Below are 24,562 nucleotides of genomic sequence, written 5' to 3'. Positions count from 1 at the left end.
ACTTTAGAGGTTTGAGGAACCATAAATTGTGCTACTAAGGGATTTTTACAAAAATTAGAGGTTTGAGGAAGATATTGGTAATTGTGCTGCTAAGGAGTCCGAATATCTCTTAACATCATCTAATCCCAATCTGGATCTAGATTTGAGATCTAGATCTTCCCATTGTTTCTTCTGAATCTAATGTGAATTTCGTAAAAATCCCTGATGAGGAAGAAATCTTGAATGTGGTGAAAAATTTGAATGGAAGAGGTGCAGTTGGTTCGAATGGTTTTTCTGGCCTATTTTTTGAAATAAGTTGGTCTATCATAAAAGAAAGATCTTTTGGAAAGTTCATCATCGAATTTTCCTTGTTGATTCTTTTAGAAGAAGATGTGGGCTGCACCTTCCATCCACTATGTGAAAATCCCAAATTTGCATAAAAAATTTTTGTTAGGCCTGGCTCGTCAAATTTTAAAACACTAAAATCCGCGGCCCGTGGACCACGTTTTAAAACCAAAACTATAATCTCACTCTCTATCTCTCTGCCTCTCTCACTGTTTCTCTTTCTCTCTGCCTTTCTCATCGATCGATCGCCTCCCTGTCACAGTCTCTCTCTCTCACACACACACAGTTATCGATTGATCGATCTTTCACAGTCCATCACTTTCTCACAGTTACTCTCTTGATCGATCGACCTCATTTTTTCATTCGTTCTCTCGATCGATTGACCTCGTTTTTTCATTCGTTCTCACGATCGATCGACTACTCCATTGATCGACTACTCAATTGATCGATTGACCTCTCTATTTCTCTCTCTCATAGGCTCTTTCACGATCGATATGTCTCCCTCGATAGATCTCATCTTCTACTCTCTTTGATCGATTGATCTCTTAGATCTGATCCCCGTTCTCTCTGTATCTCCTTGCTACCTATTTCTGATAGCTCAAAGTGACCTATCGATCTCACTATCTGTCTCTAATAGCTCGAAGGATCAGATTGCTGCATCACCTCACGCGACAAGTCAGGAATCATTGCGACTTTAGGTTAGATACTCTCTTTAATTCCTCTTTTCTTTATAAATATTGTATTAAGGTTTTTTATCCGATACATTTATATTTGGATTGAAGATTTAAATTTTTTATCCGATATATTTCGCATCAATTTCGATACCGATAGATTCTTATATTTTGAAGCATGTAATTTTATTTAATTAAGTAAGAGCAATTTCTATGGAGTTTTCTAGATACCACTTAGATCATACTTGTTTTATACGTTGAGGATTGGATGGTCGTTGCACCATTATTTTAGTTTATGTGGATGATATTATCTTGACTGGAGAAGATACCCAGTCGATTGACAGGGTAAAGGTGTTTTTGGGTCGTGCTTTTGAGGTTAAGTACTTAGGTTCTCTCAAGTATTTCTTAGGAATAGAAGTGACTTTCTCTCATCGTGGTATTTCACTATATCAGCGCAAATACACATTGGATCTTCTTCAAGACATTGGTATGTTTGATTGTTGTCTCGTTTCCTCTCCTATGGATCAGAATCATCGTCTTCATGCAGATTCTGGTGATCTATTATCTGATTCTTCCTATCAGAGACTCGTAGGCCATCTGATTTATCTGACTAGCACTAAACCAGATTTGACTTTTGCGGTTAGTGTAGTTAGTTAGCTCATACATGCTCTGCGCACTTTTCATCTTGACATCGTTTATCGCATTCTTCACTACTTGAAGTCGTGTCTTAGTCTTGAGATTTTCTACTCGTCCACTACTCAGTCTCATTTGTCTTCCTTTACTGATGCTGATTATACTGGTTTTCTTACAGATATGAGATCTACCTCTGATTTCTGCACTTTCCATGGTAGTAACCTGATCTCATGAAAAAGTAAGAAACAAAGTGTGATTTCTAGTTCTTCTGCTGAAGTTGAGTATTGAACTATGGCCCTTGGCACATGTGAGTTTATTTGACTTCGGTCTTTGATGACAGAACTAGGATTTTCTGTCTCTATTTCCTCCACATTGTTTTGCGTCAACAAGTCTACTATTATGCTTGCTTCTGACTCTGTTCTTCATGAGAGAACTAAGCATATAAAGGTTAATGTCCACTTTCTCAAGGAAAAAGTCCAATTTGGTGCTCTTCAGACAATATTTGTGTCTTTTTTAAGATCAACTTGTTGACATGCTTACGAAGTCTGTTGGTCCATCTGACACTAACTCTCACCTTGTCAACCTGAGTTTGGTTAATATATTTGCTTAGCTTGAGGGGGAGTATTGGAATAATGTAGTTTATTATTAGTTTTCTATTTATTTCTATATAAGGGCATTTATATTAATACACATTAGTTAATATAAATATCTGTCATGCTCTCATTATGAGACTTGACAATTCACTTTTTTACAATTCTTTTGAAAGAAAAGGGAAAGGGGGGGGGGGGGGGGGGGGGTTCATAACATGGCTTTGTGCAAAGAGAAGATGTAAATCTAGAAAAAATTGAATGAAGAATTAGGATTTGTTGGGGCTATTCCTTTTGCGAGGCGAAGCGGATTTTGTGGAGCTTCACTCCCTTGCTATTTGCTGGGCCATTTGAAAGGAACACAATAGAAATATTTTTGTTGGGAAAGAACATCCTATTCATGACATTGTAATCTCAGTTGTAGCTTTTTATTCTCTTGGGGTAAAGCCTTTAAGGTGTTTAGGGGGATTCTCTTGGAAGATTTTCTTGTAAGATGGGTTAGGGTTTAAAATAATCTAGTGGTGGAGTAACCTTTCTTTGGGGGGCTGTTGTATCTTTATTTCTCTTTGGGTTTGCCACCTCAACCACCCAGTTTCTGTCGTATCTTTTTGTTTTCTTAACAATTTTATTTTGCCTATCAAGAAAAAAAAAGAAGGTAGGATTCATGTTGTGGTCCCCCCACTATTTGGAATAATGCTTGTCCTAAAAAAATTAGCTTGTCTGCAAAGTTGAAAAAAAATATGCCCCACTGATGGTTAACCTAATCATATTCTTTGTTACATTTGGCAAATATATTTTAGTAAGTAATTGTAAATTTTGTTTGTTATAATGATGCTCTTTAGTTGCTCTTTCTAGATCTTCTTGTTAATGCCATTGTTCCCAATTTCAGAGATGATATTATTTGGTTTTTGGTTGAAGTTCTGTAACCTTTTATTGAATTCTATTTGAACTTTTTGGATGGGTTAATTCTGGATTACATTTTGATATTTTACAGTTCCATCTGTTGAGAGAGTGGTTTACAGCACCTGTTCCATCTACCAAATCGAAAATGAAGATGTTGTGAATTCGGTCCTCTCACTCGCTGCTTCCCTTAATTTTCAACTGGCTACTCCCTTCCCTCGGTGGCATCGTCGTGGCTTCCCTGTCTTTGAAGGCTGTGAGTATTCTCGCTTAGATCTCTGTTTTTTTTTTTTCCCCCATGGATCTTTAATTTGTGTTGTGCCGAAGTGATACAAGAGTAAAAAAGATTGAACAAAAACAAACGCACAAGAACACAAGATTTACGTGGTTCGGCAAAATTGCCTATGCTCACGGGCGGTGTCGTCAAAGATTCTTATTGATAAAGTCATGAAAACAACACGAGGAATAGGGTTTTCCAAGGAACAAATATATATATGGCGTCCTGGTGCTTCCAACGTATTTTCTAGTACCAAAATACTCCAAAATGTTGTATGGACGCCAAACCCCAGGCACTCTGTGATGAACCCGAACCCCGGACACTGATTAAAACCCAAGTCCTGCGTACCTCCACCCAAGTAACCCCAGATTAGGGCCAAAATTGACAATGAGTTTAGGGTTCAAAGTTTCAAAATATTTCTCATGTTCAGTTTGTAAGGAAAAATCACTATAAATCCCGACAAAAAACACTTTTCAAATCCCTTGAGAATTTGATCGTCCAAAAATTCATGGTGTGTAGTCTTATTATAGCTGTTTGTTTCTTGACTTACAGCTGAAAATCTGCTACGGACTGATCCGGTTGAGGACATGGAGGGTTTTTTCATTGCACTGTTTGTAAGGAAGAGCACCGTTTTTGGCCCGGAAAAGCCGTTCTCATTGGAAGACAAACATTCAGAGGGTTCTCTCAATACAGACAACTCTTCTTCTGGCGAGTTAGGGACCCTAATACGACGAAGCAAAGAAGGAACTCCATTACTCTCCAGAAAGAAAACCAAGAACAAGAGATGATTTCTAATGCCATCTCGCTTCGGTAGAATGTTCTAAATGATGGTAAATGCTGGCAGGATTCGTGAAAGAACTACGAAGATTGTTGAAGGTGTATGCGGATTCTGATTGTAATATATAATTAATTATTTCTTTTTTAATGATTTTTTGATTTTGAAATCTTTAGTTTGTTTCTATTGAAGAATATGAGTTCCTGTGTTGTATGGTAGGGCATGTTTAAAATCGGTTCTTGAGGCATTGATTTTGTCAGGACTACTTTTTCTTTATTTGCTAATAAATAGATTAATTAAATATATGTTTTTACGATTAATTCGATCTCTTGATCCAATTGGGGTTGGGCAAACGCCTATGGAAAAAATCTCTTGTATTTATCCATGATTTATTATGTAAAATCATTTTTTTTCTTCTTAATGTTTGATCTTAAAGAATGGGCTTTGGATCCTTTGACTCGTGAAGATATTTAAAACATGAAATCTAACCGTTGAGATCCATCCTAGGGATACATAACAAGATAAATATTTTTCCTGACCATAGTATTTTGTGTTTTAGTAGTCCCATAGGTTTTGTAAAAGTAAAACATCAAAAAATGGTTTCAAAAGTTCAATAATATGATGTACAAAACTATAAAATAGAGCTAGCCTTGCTACAGTAATATGAAATAACAGTCAAAGCTGCACTTGAGTGTGGAGAGAGCCATTGATTGTCCTTTTGTGTATAACACTTGTATCTCGAGAAAAAGCATCTATGATTTTCTACATTACTGAGTGCTATTTGGAGTTTTATTTCAAGTCACTTGTAAATTTCTGAATGAAAAAAGAGTGTTGCATTAGGTAGGCAATCGGTGTGAAGATCTATCACTATAAATCATAATCAGATATTTCATTATGTAAGAGGAAAGAATCGTGTTGGAGTGACCTCAAGATTGGACCTCATATCACACATTTTGACGTGAAAGTTGATAGGAACCATAGATGCTTTTTCACTCGTATCTCGAGAAAAAGCATCTATGATTCTCATGCACTTTCACTTTAGGGTGTGCGATGTGAGGTCCAATCTTGAAGTCACTGCTGCATTATTCAAGAGAAAAACCTAAAAGAACATAGATGAAGACCGTGAAAATAGATATGAACTCACGTTTTCTATAATAGAAAACTTAGATTTGGACAATCTGGGAATATGATTTGTTTAGTCAAACCCTAAATCTTTTGGTTAAGGCTTATTGTTATTAGAAAGATTTTAGATAATGATGACAGTGGAGTTTTTGTAATATATGTATATAAATGCAGAAATTTCTCTAGAGTTATATATTCATTTGTTGGATCATCCTTATTTGGCATTATCATATAACCATTTTTTTTTGTTGCTTACCGAGTGTACGGGCCAGCCTGGGCGCACCATTGTATTTAAGGGGTCTGTTTGATTCTTACATTTTTTATTTAGAAATAATTTCCTCTGTAAAATAAAATATACTATCACATTTTTTGAATTTTGGTTCAAAATTAAATCAGCCCCAATAGGAGCACCCACTTCCCCCTCCCCCTAAAAAGAAAAAACAAAAACAAAACTCACATACACACACACACACGTGAAGAAGCCAAGGAAAGCCGTTTTTGCGAAATAAGAAAAGAATTGAGATTTGTTGACTCATGAAAAAACATGAAATTGAATGATCGTGATTCACCTGAATATATCGATCGTTGGATTTTGTGTTTTAGTGACTTTGATGTTTTCAATGTCTTGTGTCACTCTATCACAAAACTTTTTTTTATGTTAAAACCAGTAAAAAAAAACCTAAACTGGATTAGGTCTATACTTAGTACTAAAGAATTGATTAACGTTTCAAACAGAGAATCTTTATATTAGTTTAGTGTTTTTGAAGACTTTGAAAAGTCTTTCTACCATCTACCTTGGACAAAATGGCAACAAATATATCAGACCATTTCAATAAATTCTCTCAATCTCTCTCTAAATAGTCATGGTTATAGTATTAGAATTATCACCCCTAAGAACATTGAGTGAGAAAGAATTAAGATAGAAGATAATGGGTTTTAAGTTGTTTGTAGTTTTTGTTCTCTTTGCCTCACTTTCATCCCCTTCCTTTGCCTCTGATCCTAGTTCCTTACAAGACTTTTGTGTTGCCATCGATGAGCCTAAGGATGGTACTCCTTTTCTTCTTTGTCATAGTTTTTTGAAATTATCATTATATATATATATATATATATATATATATATATGAGGAGATCATCCTTGCCAAAAATCAGCTCATAATGAAACTTCTAGACCGTCCAATTTTTGTTGAAAAATTATAGACCGTCCAATTTTTGTAAATCAATTTTGATGGGGTTAGAAGTTTTGGAATTGGATGATTTTTTGCCAGGATGATCCTCTCATCACAGAGATCATCCTCACAAAAAATCAGCCCATTCCAAACATTTTTTCTCATATAAGACAAAATGGTGTGTCGCAATATGAGTCGTAATAGGGTCGTAATAACGCTGTTCTATATATATATCCCGGTCCCCTGGTCAGCAGACATTGCTAAGGAGATAAAATTTGTCCTTTATGACTTACAAGTTTTGGATTGGATTGATTTTTAGTGAGAATGATCTCTGTTGTGAGGAGATCACCCTCACAAAATATCAGCCAATTATGAAACTTCTAACCTCATCACAAGTGAGTTTTAAATTAACGGTAAAAAAACGACGGTTCACAATTCTAAACCCTTTTTGACGGGGTTAGAAGTTTAAGATTGGGCGGATTTCTTGTTAGGATGATCTGCTCACCATATAGATCATCCTCACGAAAAATCAGTCCATTGCAAAATTTCTGACTCGTATATTGAAAAATGTTTGGCACAATTTTGGTTTTATATATATTACACCAAATCATACTCTTCTTGTTTTATTTTATTTTAATAATTTTTAGCTGATCATATTGACTGATGCTTAGTTAATTTTAAATTGCAGTGTTTGTGAATGGGAAATTCTGCAAGGATCCCAAGCATGTAACAGCTGAGGATTTCTTCCTTCCTGGGCTCAATATACCGGGAAACACATCGAACCAACTCGGATTCGTTGTAACTCCAGCTAATGTTGACCAGATAGCTGGACTCAACACTCTTGGGATCTCCATGGCTCGCATAGACTTTGCACCTTATGGTCTCAACCCACCCCACACACATCCCCGAGCCACTGAGATCCTAACCGTCTTGGAGGGTAGACTCTACGTCGGATTCGTCACTTCCAACGCGGATAATAACCGCCTCATCACCAAGGTCCTCAACAAGGGCGACGTGTTTGTATTCCCTATTGGGCTCATTCACTTCCAGTTCAACGTTGGGCACACGAATGTGGTCGTCATTGCTGCTTTGAGCAGCCAAAACCCTGGGGTCATCACCATTGCTAATGCAGTTTTTGGTTCAAAACCACTCATCTCAGATGACGTTCTAGGCAAGGCCTTCCAAATTGACAAGAATATGGTTGATTATTTACAAGCTCAGTTTTGGATGCCCACCAAGTACTAGAACTACAATTACTTCTACCATATTTTAATAATGCAATTTGACTTGTTTTATAGATATTCATATAATAAATGATTCTGTTGTTTCTGTTTACAAACTGAATAATATAATTAAGTAGTTGGCATCCAATAAGCATATTTGTTTCCTGTTTGATTTCTTGTCTATCTTCTTTCATCTCCATTGAATAAACTTTGGTCGATAGCTTGGATGGTTACCCATTATAGTTATAATGTAAATGAGCATTCATGTATTGGGCTTGGATTCATAGCTCGCTTTATATATTGCAATGCAGTCCTGATTAACACGAAAAAAGTTAAACGGAGGCATTTGTACTTTTTGATCAAATTGAGTATTGAGCTATGGCCCTTCTGACATGTGAGTTTATTTGGATTCGGTCTTTGTTGACCTAACTGAGATTTCCTGTCTCTTGTTTTTCTACATTGTTTTACACCAACAAGTCTAGTATCATGTGTTTTTTTTACTCCGTTCTTCACGAGAGAATTAAGCATATAAAGGTTGATGTCTACTTTCTCAAGGAGAGAGTCCGATTTGATGCTCTTCAGAGAGTATTTGTGTCATTTTCAGATTAGCTTGCCGACATGCTTACGAAGTCTGTTGGTCCATCTGTCACTAACTCTCACTTTGTCATGTCAGGTTTGGTTGATATATTTGTCCAACTTGAAGGAAAGTATTGGAATAATTTAGTTTATTATTAGTTTTCTATTTATTTCTATTTAAGGGCATTTACGTTAATACACATTAATTAATATAAATATCTGCTAAACTCTCATTATGAGACTTGACAATTCTCTTTTTTACAATTCTTCTAAAAGAAAAAGGGAAGGAGGGGGCACTACAGTAAAATAGGGCTATAGCGACGGTCGTGACCGTCGCAAAAGCATCTAACGACAGCCAGGGAGGCCGTCGGTTGTTGTCGCTAAATAGTCCAGCGCTGAATGTATATGAGTTATAGCGACAGCCGCGCTAGCCGTCGCTATAGAGTATTAATTTTTTAAAAAAAATTTGTTATTGAGCTACGGTTTTGGCCGTCCCTATAAAAGCTTTTGAAAAAAAAAAAAATTTAATTTTACTCCAGCCCCCTCATGTATTGTTGAATATTGAAAATACTCCTATGTTTTGAAATTAATGACCTTGACCCCTATTACCAGTATGAAAAGACCCAAATGCCCCTCTATCTTCAACTTTAAAAAAATCTATTTGCCAATCCAAATTCTAATCTACAATTTGAAACTCCTGCAATAAGCAATCCAGATGCATACAAGACAACCTCCACTTGCCTGATTCCATTGTGGATTAATTCGGTAGTGTGCCTCCCTCAAATCTACAATACTTCGCCTTACTTGTCGTGATAACAACACTATTTAGTGGCAATGTTTCCCAAATACATATATACTTGTCTGATTCCATTGTGGATTAATTCCAACACTTGGTAACTGCACTACGAAAAATCAAAAAATAAAAGATCATAAGTAGAATTTTAAAAAATCAAAACTTTAAAAGCACAATTGAAGATGAATCTATTGTGCATGAATCGGATCAAGAATTATCCCTACAGATCTGAACAAATCCAATTTCTGAGGTAGCTTTATTGCAACAAAATCGTTGCAAATATCTTATAGATGAAAAATGATAATTAGGACTAGTTTAGAAACAAATTGCAGTCTAGAATCATACAAATGAAGATGAAATTGAACTATAAAAACCAATCCAAAGACATGATTTTTAGCACTAATTCAACTAAATATAAAGAACAGACATGAAATCCATAACTTTTAGAAAGAACAGATGAAATAGAACTCACCATCCACTACGTCATAATGTGCGAAAAATGACTGTCCATGAATACCTACGTCGTCCATGAATCCCTCACTATCATTCCTACTCTCTCTATCCATGAATACCACGTCATCCATGAATCTACACATATGCACATACATGTGTGTGTGACAATTTAAAAAAAATTCATGTATTTATTTTATTTTTTTAAGTACCATTCCCTTAAGTAGCCATCATTAGTGAAGTAAATAGGAGCATCAATGTGAAGTATGAGAACTCCAGGAACGGTATCGGCCACTGGATACCGATCTACACTTCTGTAGATCATGGAGTTAGGGATGTTGCCCATGACACAGGTTCTTGGCCTTGCAGTAGCAAGTGTATTTAGAGCGGCTTTCCTAATTTCACCATCTCGTTCCAATGTCAAACCAGCAACAAGTTGCAAGGACTTCAAATAATTATAGTACCCGTCGACATTTAGAAGACCAATCTGTACCACATACACATAAAGTTAGAACACCAAGTCAGGTTCATGAAGTCATAAAATTCCCTCAAAACAGAGGTATCAATCAAGATAATAAAAAGGCATGGTAAAACTTTCATTTTGATAGGTGGTTGGTTAAGTGTAAGATGAGGTTTTGATCCCAGGTCTGGAATTGCTGCACACAGTTTCATATCAATATGACCCATACCTGTAGCTGGAAAGCTAGCTCTAGCCCTTTCTCCTGCGAGGACTCCCCTTGTTGAATGCAATTCCTATTTTACATATATTCAATAGTACCGGTTCAATACGAATCAAAACTAAAACAATATGAGCTACTAATTCAAACCTAGTTACAAGAAGGGCAAATAAGAATGTGAACAGTGGCACACCTTTTGAGTATCATCCATAACTGCCTTGAGGAAAGCCACATCATGTTCAAGTCGTACATTGTCAGAGTGAACGATATTTGATAGGCTGTTGGCCTCTCCTTGTGGAAGCTCTACGCTTGCCATCTTCTCTTTCAGCAACTCCATTTCCTTCACTGGTCATACTTCCAGCAATATCAGTATGAATTCATCTAGTGATTTCGTTCTCTGCTCCATTGCTTGAAAATATCAAATTTGGTTTTACTAGCAGAGACGATATAACCCATGTCATTATACATTGGTATATCCCGAGGTAATTCAACAATGGTTTCACACATGCTCAATATATATATTTTTTGTTAAATTTTCTAAACAATCACTGATTCAGCTTATGACAGCAGAAATACTCAGCCCGCACATAGTTTTAGAATCAGGGTCAAGTAAGGTGTGTCTTGTTCCTATAGAATAGGAACAGTGTCTATGTGGCACATCTTGGTTGGAGTTTAAAGCACATCGGCTCCTAACCAAACCATTTTCTACTTTGCACGCAGCCCTATGTGTTTTATCTCCAACCAAGAGGTGCCAAGTAGACACTGTATGTGGCTAATAGCCTACTATAGGAACGGGACACCGCTCTGGATCACGACTCGTAATTTTCATAAAATTATTGAAATTCGACGGATTAGAATCAAGTTTTATAATAAGAACGTTAAGGCGAGATGGTTTATCAGATATCTATAAAAAGCTCTATTGAATCAAAATTCAAGAACATTTTGTAGTTTAAAACAGACCTCAATAGGTACAAGAGCTGTTCGAATGACCCTGCATATAAGAGATTAACCAGAACCAGAACCAGAAATTAACACACAAAAAAAAGCATTTTAATAAGAGCCAGAAGTTCATAGCTTGGTTTCATTATTAAATTTATATGAAAAACACAACCATCATGATATTTCTTAGTTACCCAAGAACATGGTAGCCACCATCATAAACTGTCTGAGATATCAAACCCATCAATCCATAAACCAAATCAATTCTCCTTTTCACCTGTAATAATCAATACTCATTAAACTTAAAAGAAAAACCCATAAAAGATTTCACAAAAGCAATCAAAAGAAATACACAAAAACTACCAATTAATTAACTAATATATGACTTACAACCCAAAATATGAAAAACGAAGAGGAACTCAATTCAAAACAGCAAATACCCATTAATCAGAACCCTTAAAATCATTTAAAATAACTTTTCTGGGATGGCCTAGAGTCATCTACTGCCCATACTGCAATTTAGATGGATATAAGTGTGGTCACTTTCAGAATTTAAGGGACATTTCAACCTTAACTCGACACACATTTCAGTTGTTGGAAACACCAGCCTCAACAAACGTGCTGCACAGACAAGTCATCCAATAAATTCCTTTTTTATGGGTAAAGTATGTCATATATAATGAGATGTTTCGATAATAAGGTCTCAGCATATCAGTGACGTGTGGTGCATACTAGGTGAGTGTCTCCAACCAACGCTAAATTTCATAAAATGGAATGGATTTCTAAGTTAATGACAAGCACAACCCCTGGTAAAGAACATCAAATAGGTAGGGTCATCGTCATCTATGCCTTTTCTTTGATTCTGAAATCATTTTGTTATATTGTTTGTCTTCTTTTGGATTAGTGTTTGATCTTGCCTAACCAAATACATGTATGTATCTATATATATATAAGGAGTTCCTCGAGTAGGTGAAAGAATTTAAAGACTGCTTTGGAAATAAATAGGGTATGGACTTGAATCAAGAAGTGAAATGGAAGCTATGATCCTTGAATTTGCAATAGTAAATGATCTTTCAATAGCAATTTTGTTTTCGAAAAGAGAAATAAAAATTTAGTTAATTCAAGAGTAGAGCAAATAAAAACTTGATAGACTTTTCTCTACTTATGGGAAATGAGCGATCAATATGCAAATACTGTAAAAGATGTAGACCTTGCACCAATGGGTGATAGGCAAAATTGATTGCGATGGTTTAGTCATGTGCAATGACAACATATGACGGCATCAGCAAGAAGGAATGTGCGAGCTGAAGTTATAAGGGAGCAAGATTATTAGCAAAAAGGGCATCAATTAACATAGTGAGTATGAATATAAAAGAAGTTGAAATAGCAGAAGACATGGCTTTAGATATAATTGAATGGAGGAACATGATTCATTAAGCTGACCACAAATATTTTGGTAAGGCTTTACTCATTATGATAACGATTTCCTTAAGTCAAAACGTTTTCCGATGATACATGACTTATAGTTGAAGTATAAACTAATATGTGGGCAGATGTCCAATGGAAGGTTGAAAAATGAAGTGAGCAATAACACAATTACCCATAAAACAAAGTATAAAGATTTATATTATACAACAATGCAAAAAAATATAAATCAACATGAAGAAGCATCAGGCAAGGATTCACTAGTTTTATAAATGATGGCTTTAGAAGTTCTTTTTATGTCAAGAACCTTATCCATTCAAAGACACCTGCAGCACAAAGAGAAAATAAGCATAGACGAAAGTGATCTTCACTAACTTATGAGAATTTATAGCTAGGACATGGTAGAGGTAATAATATATCAATAAAACACCACATTAAATATTCATACCTTGCACTTCAAGCAACCCAGCCAACAAGAATTGCAGGCCATGCTAAGCCTCGAATCTATCAAGAAAATAACAGTGAATATATTAAGAAGATCGGAAAAAAAAAGAGAGCACAAAAGCAGCTTTGTGACACAAAGTAATTGATTTATAACTTATCAAAAGAAAATAAAAGACGGAGAGTTAACATTCATTTTAGAGGTGAAAAACTCAACCCTGATTATTTCTAAAGCAGATTTGCCGCATAATGTAAAACAACTTGATAAAAGGTTTACTTGGTAAATAAACCTGGACGTATGCATTTGCAGCTGGTACTATATGCAAATTCTTTGGCCCAGTAAAAGCTGAAGAGGAACATAAAAAATAAAAATAAAAAGTCAACTAGTCGCTGGATGTGCTTTTCTTTGGAGTGCTTCCTTCTCTTAACAATAAATGAGCTTTAAGAAAAATAACAAGACAGAAATTCCACAAAAAAATAAGAATTACTTCGAAAACCATGCCAACTACTTCGAAGTTCACACTAGAATGGTTTAATGAGCCCAATGTTTTATATAGTAGCATTTGGTAGGGCACGCTGTGCTTGAAATCTAAATCTGCTATGTGAGTGCTCCACAACTTTTTGGTAACAAGTAGTTAAGGCAAAAGCAACACCAGGTGATCCTACATGAGTATGTTCTTCAGGAAACCCCATATGAATAATATGTTTTAAGGAATTTGTGTCCTAAGGATAAAGATAGAACTCATAACAACAAAAGCAAAACTATAAACAATGAAAGAAAAAGGGAAATATACTAGCTCACAAGGCGACAAAAACATGAAGTAATAAATTGGACTTGTGCTCTCATTTACCCATTAAAAAAGGTGATGGAACCAAATTAAGTGCATCAAAGCAAATGAATTACAAATGGAGATGTCCTCTTTTACTATCGTGTGTATAAATATTTGATAGCATGATCCTACATTGTTGATTTTTCAATCTAAAAGAAGTTGTTTGGGATTTCACAGTAATTTTGTCATTTTTTGCAAAATGAAGGGCTGGAATCAAATTTAGGCAATCCTATGGCTACGTTAAGTAGGTGCAAAGCCCCACCCCTTGTAATCAACAATATTAATACAGCTTCCCCCTTTCAATTTCTTCATCTTCTTCTATTCTTGACACATTAAGGTTCTCGTTCTCTCTGATTATGACAGTTTACTCCTTCAATGCAAAATAGTGTAGCTAAAATATGTGGTAAAAGCTAATCGTACTGTTAACTGCAACTATCAAAATCAAAAGACATTATGCAAAACATTCATCCACAAATGTGAAATGGTGAACCTACCTTTGAAGGTACAAAACCAAACTAAGATGAACTTGTCCAACGATAAATTAATGAGGGAAGAGAGAATGAAAAGCCGTATTAGGAGAATTTTGGAGTGAATGGTTGACAAAGGATTGAAGTTGTAAATGGATAAACACATCTACAATAACTTTAAACTAAAAATCAATAGTACAATTGCTAGAAAACCAAAACAAGATTTGTTGTTTGCCACTGATTTTGGACAACACAAGAATTGACTTGCCATGTTTTAACCCCATTAAACATCATTATAACCCCAATCAAATCCTTTACCATCAATCTTAGTTAGTTCCAGTCCCCTTTAGAGTCCTTAAAAATACATCATTGTTTTAAACCCAATACACCTTGTTTTGGCCCCAATCAAATCCTTTTGCATCAATCATAACCTTTTCAAACTGGCAACTTATTCCCTAAATATTGTCTTCTTAGTTGTTACAGATACTATTCAACCTTTCAAACACTAGCAGCTACCCTTTCCTCATTTTAACCAGTGACCTTTGATCTATTCAAACCACGCCAAAACCCAAAACCTGATTTCAAATGCCCTGGGAAACCCTTTATAATTCATTTAAAGAAACCTTAGAACCAAAATCAACCCCTCCTAGATTCTAGAAGACCCATTGATTGCTCTATATCTTTCCTTCTAATTTTTCTGAGATTTCTTAATCATTCAAAGGTATACTAATATTGTTGCTTTCATTGCCCATTTAATTAATATGGTTGAATAGGATTCATGTTGCCGACCCGATTTTTGGGACAAGGTGCAGATGATAGCAAAGATAAGAGAGAGCATGAGTTCAAGAATTATAAAATGGGAAAAAAAAACAGGGTGTATCAGAATTAGTCATAACATACAAAGCATTAAAAGCTTGCAATTGTACACAAGGACCCATTAAGATGGAAATGAGCGAACCTGAGTTTCTTGAGGCAAACCATTCCGCACTCATGAACGACAAAGTGCATAAATAGAGGCACCATCCAATAATCTAACCTATATAAAGAACAAAGGATCATGAAAAGGCACACCAATGAAACATAAAGCCATAACAAGTTTCACACATTTAAGGAAGATAACATATATTAAAAAGTGACTTCTAATTGCACTCATTTTTTAATAAAGGACAACCAAAGCAGAAAATCAGGATAAGAACCCAACAGATACTAGGTTTTCCACAGGATCAAAATGAAATAGCCGAAATTCAAAACCCATTTAAGTGCCATACAAGTAATGGACTCATTCATCCATTTATTCTCCTCTAGTAGATGTTCAAGCACGATGAAAGCATACATTCTTGTGAACATGCTAGATAGTATGAAATATAGATAGATTAATAGATACAATGGTCCAACATTGTTCCGTCAATATGGGATAATCAAGTTTTGCAACTAATCTAATGAGAAGTTGTTTGATGCCTATGAAAACAAAATCCATATCTAAACATAGCAACCTGAATAAACATTTAACAAAGATCAAAACAGGGACAAAAGAATGAATTGAGATTCCTCTGTCTTAAGTTTGAACCCATGCGATAATCTTTAATCAATGCCAACTTAGCAAAACAATAGTAAATTTGAGCAAGCATTTAAAAGAGGACAAGTACAGATCCCAATACAGCATTCTATAATCAAGCTTGATTACTAAAAAATCTTAGAAAAAGTATTAACAACCTAGAAAATGAAATCTAGGGTTTAGGGTTCGATTGCTACACTATAATCAAAAGTATCAATTTCTTTGATTAAAATCTTCGTAATAAAAATGAAAAATTAGGTTTTGGTTCGAAACTAAACCAAAATTGAATTAAATTTATAAAAATGGGATTTTGGTTTGAAATCGAACCAAAATTTGAATCAACACTATAGAAATTAGGATTATATATATATATATATATATATATATATAGAGAGAGAGAGAGAGAGAGAGACCGATAGCTCAACCTCACAAATCAAAAGAAATAACCAAAAAAAAAAAAAAAATCACTACGTGAGACCGAGAGTTCAAACCCTATAACAGAAAAATCTAGGGTTTCTGTTTCAAAGGAGATCGGATCGATAGAAAGAGAGAGATCGACAGAGAAATACCTTAATTTGAAGATCCGTTTCAAAGGAGATCTTAAGTTCGACTTTGAGATGAGAGAGAGACGGAGAGACTTCGTTTTCGAGCTTGAGATGAGAGACAGAGATCAGCGTATGTAATCGAGCTTGAGACGAGAGACAGAGAAATCAGCGTTTGTAATCGAGCTTGAGATGAGAGAGATCAGACTCTTCTATTTTCGAGCTTGAGAAGAGAGACAGAGAATCAGCGTTTGTAATCGAGCTTGAGATGAGAGAGATCAGACTCTTGTATTTTCGACTTTGAGACGAGAGAGAGAGAGAGAGAGAGAGAGAGAGAGAGAGAGAGAGAGAGAGAGAGAGAGAGAGAACGTGGGTTGATGGTCTAAATGACTCTATATCGACGGTCAAAATCTGACCGTCGGTAAAAGTCGTTGTTATAAGTCGAGTTTCCGTAGGGGGGGGGGGGCATAACATGGCTTTGTGAAAAGAGAAGACATAAATCTAGATAGAGTTGAATGAACAATTAGGATTTGTTGGGGAAAGGGGCGGAGCTAGTGGGGGCCATTGCCCCCATAGAACTTTGAGAAACTCCTATATTTTCAACTAATTACATGCCCCATTAATCCCCACTCTCCCACCTCTCTCCCCATGTGCCTCCACACCCTCACCTCCCTCCAATTTTTGCACCCCTGCCTCCTTCAATTTTTTGTTAATGAGATTGCCTCTTGACTAGGCCTTCTCAGATACTAATTAGAAATGACCTAAATATCATTTTCTTCAACTTCTAAACAAAAACCTTTGAAGTTCTCCCTATTTTTAAGTTCTTCAACTATACAACTAACCATAGTTTGCCCCCATTACAAGAAAATCTTGGCTCCGCCACTGGTTGGGGCTACTCCTTAAGCTAGGCAAAGCGGATTTTGTGGAGCATCACTCCTTTGCTATTTGCTGGGCCATTTGGAAGGAACACAATAGAAGGATTTTTGTTGGGAAATAGCATCCTGTTCATGACATTGTAATCTCAGTTATAGCCTTTAGATCTCTGTTTTTTTTTCTGTTCCCATAGATCTTTAATGTGTGTGTTGTGCGGAAGTGATACAAGAGTAAAAAAGATTGAACAAAAACAAACACACAAGAAAACAGGATTTACGTGGTTCGGCAAAATTGCTTATGCCCCCGGGCAATCATCAAAGATTCTTCTTGATGAAGTCATATGGTGTCCTGGTGCTTCGAACGTATTTTCTAGTACCAAAATACTCCAAACCCCAGGCTCTCTGTGATGAACCTGAACCCCCGACACTGATGAACCCAAGTCGTGCATACCTCCACGCAAGTAACCCGAGATTAGGGCCAAAATTGACAATGAGTTTAGGGTTCAAAGTACCAAAATATTTCTCATGCGCAGTTTGTATGGAAAAATCACTATAAATCCCAACAAAAAACACTTTTCAAATCCCTGGAGAATTTGATCGTCCAAAAATTCAAGGTATGTAGTCCTATTATAGCTGTTTGTTTCTTGACTTATAGTTGAAAATCTGCTACGGACTGATCCGGTCGAGGACATGGAGGGTTTTTTCATTGCACTATTTGTAAGGAAGAGCGCCGTAATTGGCCCAGAAAAGCTGTTCTCATTGGAAGACAAACATTCAGAGGCTTCTCTCAACACAGACAACTCTTCTTCTGACGGGTTAGGGACCCTAATACAACGAAGCAAAGAAGGAACTCCATTACTCTCCAGAAAGAAAACCAAGAACAAGAGAAGATTTCTAAAGCCATCTCGCTTCGGTAGAATGTTCCAAATGATGGTAAATGCTGGCAGGATTCGTGAAAGAACTACGAAGATTGTTGAAGGTGTATGCCGATTCTGATTGTAATATATAATTAATTATTTCTTTTTTAATGACTTTTTGATTTTGAAATCTTTAGTTTGTTTCTGTTGAAGAATATGAGTTCCTGTGTTGTATGGTAGGGCATGTTTAAAATCGGTTCTTGAGGCATTGATTTTGTCAGGACTACTTTTTCTTTATTCGCTAATAAATAGATTAATTAAACATATGTTTTGACGATCAATTCGATCTCTTGATCCAATTGGGGTTGGGCAAACGCCTATGGAAAAAATATCTTGTATTTATCCATGATTTATTATGTAAAATCATTTTTTTTCTTCTTAATTTTAATTGATTAATCTGGTGTTCAACCCGAATGCTTTCAAGTTCCTGCTTTTCCTGGGCTGAACCACATTTTCCAGGAACACATCCCCGTAAACATGTGCAGTTGTGTATCCCGAGAGAAAAAGTCTATGGTTCTTGCACATGCCACGCAGTGAGTTTTTGAGTTATCTATCAGAGTTGAGTTGAGTTAGAAAATCATTATACTTTGATTATATATATTCATGTACTGTGTGGAGTTGGGTGACTGCCCAATTTTCATTTTTCCTTCCATGGTGGTAGACCTCTGCATCAACAAACAGCTTAAACAGTGATTTTCAGGAAATCTTCGTTTATTTTTATTAGGGCTTAAAATGAGTTGGATCTGAATCTTAATTAGCATCCGAATCCAACTCGGATCTGACTTGATAAAACATATCCGAATCAGTTAGTTTTTCGCTTAATCCAGATCCTAATCCGATGGTTTGGATAATTCCAGACCATTCAACATTTTTTTGTGCTAATTCTTATGCTATCCTGTTTTACCATTACAATTCTTTTATTTTACAAGCGTTGATGTTATATTAAAGTAGTAGAAAATGATATTTTGAAAAATCTAAAAATTATAATTTTCAAAGCAATATATTATTTGGATCAAGGCAGATATAAGGATGGACTCGGATGCTTCTCCAATGAAGGGACATTGAACCATATTCAACATATTTTTTAATTTGGATCCATTCTAAAGGTCCAAACCTGTTGAATTTGGATTTCAGATCACTTGAGTTTCGAATAAGATCCGACCCATTTTATGCCTTAGGTTATATAAAAATTCCTATTGTGGGCTCTAAATCCTCTACGAAATATGACTACAACATGGTTGGGTTGGAGGGTAAATCCAGGCTCAACCCAAGTTATAGAACCCTAAACCCAAACTCAACCCTACCCGGACATCAGGCTTGAGGTCATTTATCTGAGTTCAACCTGTGATTGGGTTTCTAAAATTGGGATGAGCTCGGGTTAGCCCAAGTTAGGTAACTTTCGTTTGGGACATTGGTGCGCACATAACCATAGATGCTTCTCACTCGTATCTCGATGAAAGACATTTATGATTTTATAGACACATCCACGTTAGTAATATCCCAAACGATGTCAATTTCAATGTTACTTTAGCATTGTCCTCCTATGCACTATACACTATAAGAGAGTAAGGGTCTGTTTGTTTACCTTGTTTTTCAGCAATTATTTTTTAAATAGCACGTTTATTTACTCGGTGGCATTCAAATCTTACAAAGTGTCATTGAGTTCATCTTGTGGCATCCAAAAACATGATCTGATGCCACAGAAATGTAGAGAATAAAATTCTATGACCATAAAAAAGATTATTTTTCACCGTTAAATCTTAATTTTAAATGATGGGAGTTCAATAGTCGTCCATTCTCAAAACCTTAGATCAAGTCCAAAAGAGATTACTTTTTTTTTTTTTTTTTTTGGCTCTGAGCTCTCCCATGAAATCTAGAAGGTTGTATTGTGGATTGCCAATTTTGTAATCCATTAAGCGCAATGATCCTTAGTGAGATTTGAAATCTTACCAAGTTAGTAAGGAAAATGTCTCATGTGCAAATGCAGTTGTCAGAAGGTCTTTTAATTAATAATGTTAATTAAAGGGATTTTAACATTAATTGGTGAAGCAATTATTTTTGTTATTTTGAAAATTAATTGACGAGATCAATGGGTCATGTGATTGCAATTCTCTTGGTTTTTGACTGTCTCTACTTGAATTTTCTGTTATTTAAATATAAAGAAAAGTTTTTTTTCCCTAGTTTAACAAATATATTTGGATATAGCATTGTGTTGAGTTGGGTTGCCCGAACCCTCATTCCGAATTGAGATCGGTTGAGATATCCTAGCTCATGCTCAACTCATTTTTTACATAAGTCAGCCCAGGCTCACCCATTGATCAGGTTGAGTCTGGGTTGAGTTTGGATTAACCCGCTCAAATTGTAGCCCTACTATTAAAGTACTAATTGAATGGGCCTAAGACGTTGCGTCACGTACGATTTAATGGACAAATGAAATAGACGATCCCAAATATTTAAATATTTAAATATTTACAATGAGGATTTGCTGATGATGATGATTGCGATGGTGATGATACGAAGGGAGTTCTGAAATGGTCAACTTTAGGTGAATATGGCCATTTCTAAGACTTTATCCTCTATAGGCTATAGGCTTTGCTTCGAAGGGCCAAACACTCTAGAAGTTTAAATATCACAGATATGAATGAATTATTCAAGGCTAAAGTTGTTGAAGTTAATATTCTTTATCTTCATTGACCATATTCTAATCCACCTCATGAATTTTCTTTTATGAACATTATCTAGTAAGGTTGAACGGTGTTGGACTTGGACGCATAATTTAGGGAACATAAATAATTAAATACATAAAAACAAAATAATAATGAACCCTATAGTGGACAGTGCAACGCCTGGGATACATATTGTATCTTGATCATTAAATTTCCTATTTTTTTCATGAGCTACCAAATATATAACGATAGAAGGACCGTATAGACCCTCAACAAGGTTTTCATTTGGGTCATGTGGTCTTTCACATTGGCCCAAAGGAAACCTAAGCCCTCTGAGGTTCATTGGTTTGTTAAAAGCTTTGAAAATGGATGACCATTGAACTCCTAACTTTAAAATGCATTGTTCAAAAAAATGCTAATTTCTGTTTTTTGTTAATTTTTTAAAATTTTGTGTATGCATCCATGTAGTATCTAATCATATTTTTGGGTGCGATCACAATGTGGAAAAAGTTAATATTTGATAGCCCAAGGCTGTCGAATTTTGTAAAATTTGATGGACCATGGTGTCAAAATTTTCATTGTCGAATTTTTTCTTTTGACAGATTGAAACAATCAAATTGATGGAGGACGAGAGAAATTTGATGGCTCTAAGCCATCGAATCTAGGGAAAATCACAAGTTACGATGGTCTTAGGCCATCAAATTTTGGTTTCTAAAATTCATAGGCCTTGGCCTGTTAAATTTTCCTGTAGAAATTTTGAGTTTTCACGTAGTCATAAATGCAGTTTATCTGGATCGTGACTACACTACATGAAACTATAATGGTACTACGCTGAATCTCAAGAACAAAATGAAATTAAGAAAGAAAGAGTGAGACCTGTACCCTTTAGCTTTCCTTCGTGTGGGTATAAACATAGAAGTCCGGCCAGGCAGGACCATCACTTCCATTTTGAGAGCTTGCTAGTTATTTTATGAGGCACAAGCAGGTTTGTGAATCAATCCTGAAAACAGAAGAACTATTGACTCTGCAAATCCCTCACAAGGGTTTATGTGCAAAGAACGGGCAACCCTTTTTAGGTTATATCCAAAGACATAGAAAGAGACGTTTTTATATCAGAATATATATACTAGTGAAGTACTCGAATGAGACCTGATTCTTATCAGGACTTTAAGATAGGCTATCCGAAATCAGACATGAAAATGATCGCATCCATAATGGTAGACCCAAAATTGATTAATTGATTTTGGGTAAGTTGGGTAATTGGGTACCCATTGATACCCTTACACACATGTATCATATGGGCCTATTTGTAATTTAGTAAAAGCATATTTTTGAGAGTTTGAAACCTAATGAATGTGATTATTGGATCATGGCATTGCAATTTCCTTGATTTTTGGTTAAAATGATCCTGATTGTCTGAAAGTTAAATGTAAAAGTGGGGGCATTTATGGGATCTATATGTTGGTATCGAATTACTTCTACTTAGCCATCTCTTTATAATAGCACATACATTGATGGACAAAAGGACCACCTATCTATAATGATTACATGTCCAAGTGTCACCCAAACACATGATTGGGTCCCACATGTTTATAAAGCATAAAATTCTAAGAACTTTATAAAGATAATTAAGAAATGAATTATTTTAACGGTGGGATTTTAATTTTAAATTTGAGAGTTCAATAACCGTCCATTTTTAAATTCTTGAATTGAAAAAAAAACCTGTTTTGCATGAAAAAAATTTCAAACCTATCAAAACCCTAAATTGTATTTAGAGGGAGGAGGTGTCATTTGGATGTATGCGGCAGATTACATGGCCCAAATGAGAGTCACTCGGTCTAAGCTTTAAATTGTTCTTGCACCATTTTCCTAAATGTATATATCGACCCAATAATTCTTCTAGAGAAATACTTTCATCCCCACCCTTAATTTAAAGACTGCAACGCGTATGGTAAACTTCTATTCTTAGCATATAAGGAAGGGTTAATATTATTAAACAATAATTACTCCTTTAGGGGAATAATTCTTAGGATATGGTTGGACAGTTTTGTAATTTCAACTTTTTTTTTAATATCTAATTTCTTGTTTCTCAGGCGTTTTCAGTTTTATTTGAGAAGTGAGGTAAGATGTTTAAAATTATATGGAGTGGGGCCAACAACTCTTTTTATTGTCAAATACATTAAAATTCATAATGTCGTAATCCATGTTTATGTGTTTGATCTTAAAGAATGGGCTTCGGATCCATTGACTCGTGAATATATTTAAGACATGAAATCTGACCGTTGAGATCCATCCTAGGGACACATAACAAGATAAATATTTCCCTGACCATAGTATTTTGTGTTTTACTAGTCCCATAGGTTTTGTAAAAGTAAAACATCAAAAAATGGTTCCAAAAGTTCAATAATATGCTGTACAAAACTATAAAATAGAGCTAGCCTTGCTACAGTAATATGAAATAACAGTTAAAGTTGCACTTGAGTGTGGAGAGAACCATCGATTGTCCTTTAGTGTATAATACTTGTATGTCTGTCGAGAAAAAGCATCTGTGGTTTTCTACATAACTGAGTGCTGTTAGGAGTGTTATTTCAAGTCACTTGTAAATTTATGAATGAAAAAAGAGTGTTGCATTAGGTTGGCAATCGGTGTGAAAATCTATCATTATAAATCATGATCAGATATTTCATTATGTAAGAGGAAGAATCGTGCTGGAGTGACCTCAAGATTGGACCTCATATCGCACATCTTGACGTGAAAGTGGATAGGAATCATAGATGCTTTTTCACTCGTATCTCGAGAAAAAGGAGTTCTCATTCACTTTCACTTTAGGGTGTGCGATGTGAGGTCCGATCTTGAGGTCATTTCAACATTAGTCAAGAGGAAAACCTAAAAGAACATAGATGAAGACTGTGAAAATATGAACTGACTTTTTCTATAATAGAAAATTTGAATTTGGACAAACTGGGAATATTATTTGTTTAGTCAAACCCTAAATCTTTTAGTTAAGCTTATTGTTGTTAGAAAGATTTTACATAATGATGACACTGGAGTTTTAGTAATACATATTATATAAATGCGGAGTTACATATTCATTTGTTGGATCATCCTTATTTGGCATTATCATATAACCATTTGTCTAACCTTCCCCCCATTCTATTTAAGGGGTCTGTTTGATTCTTACATTTTTGATTCAGAAATAATTTCCCCCGTAAAATAAAATATACTATCACATTTTTTGAATTTTGGTTTAAAATTAAGTCAACCCCAATAGGAGCACCTACTTCCCACTCCCCCTAAAAAAAAAAAAAAAAAACTCACATACGCACACATGTGAAGAAGCCAAGGAAAGCCGTTTTTGCGAAATAAGAAAATAATTGAGATTTTTTGACTCATGAAAAAACATGAAATCGAATGATCGTGTTCACCTGAATATATCGATCGTTGGATTTTGTGTTTTAGTGACTTTGATGATTTCAATGTCTTGTGTCGCTCTATCACAACTTTTTTAATGTTAAAACCAGTAAAGAAAAACCTAAACTGGATTAGGTCTATACTTAGCACTAAAGAATTGATTTAATGTTTCAAACAGGGATCTTTATATTAGTTTAGTGTTTTTGAAGACTTTGAAAAGTCTTTCTACCGTCTACCTTGGACAAAATGACAACAAATATATCAGACCATTTCAATAAATTCTCTCAATCTCTCTATAAATAGGCATGGTTATAGTATTAGAA

General features: G+C 35.3%; 2 protein-coding genes across 11 annotated transcripts; one reads left to right on the top strand and one right to left on the bottom strand.

Moving 5' to 3' along the window:
- Positions 1 to 6,173: 6,173 nt before the first annotated feature.
- LOC147410446 (putative germin-like protein 2-1) lies at positions 6,174 to 7,739 on the top strand. The gene is made up of 2 exons (XM_086441522.1): positions 6,174 to 6,336; positions 7,144 to 7,739. The coding sequence occupies exons 1-2, from the start codon at positions 6,219 to 6,221 to the stop codon at positions 7,698 to 7,700; spliced, it is 675 nt and encodes a 224-aa protein (XP_086297648.1). The 5' UTR covers positions 6,174 to 6,218; the 3' UTR covers positions 7,701 to 7,739.
- Positions 7,740 to 9,648: 1,909 nt separating this feature from the next.
- On the bottom strand, positions 9,649 to 16,704 carry LOC147410445 (uncharacterized). 10 transcript variants are annotated; one of them, XM_086435517.1, is made up of 9 exons: positions 16,401 to 16,704; positions 15,235 to 15,312; positions 13,257 to 13,325; positions 12,987 to 13,042; positions 11,308 to 11,390; positions 11,135 to 11,165; positions 10,368 to 10,571; positions 10,187 to 10,250; positions 9,713 to 9,984 (listed from the first exon to the last, which is right to left on the bottom strand). In XM_086435517.1, exons 2-7 carry the CDS (start codon positions 15,266 to 15,268, stop codon positions 10,524 to 10,526), a joined length of 321 nt encoding a protein of 106 aa, XP_086291643.1. In that variant the 5' UTR covers positions 15,269 to 15,312; positions 16,401 to 16,704; the 3' UTR covers positions 9,713 to 9,984; positions 10,187 to 10,250; positions 10,368 to 10,523. The 10 variants fall into 10 exon arrangements, with proteins under 10 accessions (XP_086291605.1, XP_086291614.1, XP_086291600.1 ...); XM_086435525.1 differs by lacking the exon at positions 16,401 to 16,704 and having other exon boundaries at positions 10,368 to 10,582; positions 13,270 to 13,325; positions 15,235 to 15,308; XM_086435502.1 differs by lacking the exon at positions 16,401 to 16,704 and having other exon boundaries at positions 13,270 to 13,325; positions 15,235 to 15,308.
- Positions 16,705 to 24,562: the final 7,858 nt, after the last annotated feature.

This window comes from Akebia trifoliata, chromosome 1 (assembly GCF_017979445.1).
Source record: "Akebia trifoliata isolate Shusen 1 chromosome 1, ASM1797944v1, whole genome shotgun sequence".
NCBI lineage: Eukaryota > Viridiplantae > Streptophyta > Magnoliopsida > Ranunculales > Lardizabalaceae > Akebia > Akebia trifoliata.
The sequence above is the reverse complement of the archived record's forward strand: the minus strand, read 5'-3'. Positions and strand labels throughout refer to the sequence as shown.

What these genes read in the sequence shown, in the direction of transcription:
- LOC147410446 (XM_086441522.1), top strand. Translation starts at nt 6,219, where the DNA reads ATGGGTTTTAAGTTGTTTGTAGTTTTTGTTCTCTTTGCCTCACTTTCA. An exon ending in CATCGATGAGCCTAAGGATG is followed by an intron (nt 6,337 to 7,143) that starts GTACTCCTTTTC and finishes TTTAAATTGCAG; the next exon opens with TGTTTGTGAATGGGAAATTC.
- LOC147410445 (XM_086435479.1), bottom strand. Translation starts at nt 10,511, where the DNA reads ATGGAGTTGCTGAAAGAGAAGATGGCAAGCGTAGAGCTTCCACAAGGA. An exon ending in TTATGGATGATACTCAAAAG is followed by an intron (nt 9,985 to 10,367) that starts GTGTGCCACTGT and finishes TATGTGGTACAG; the next exon opens with ATTGGTCTTCTAAATGTCGA.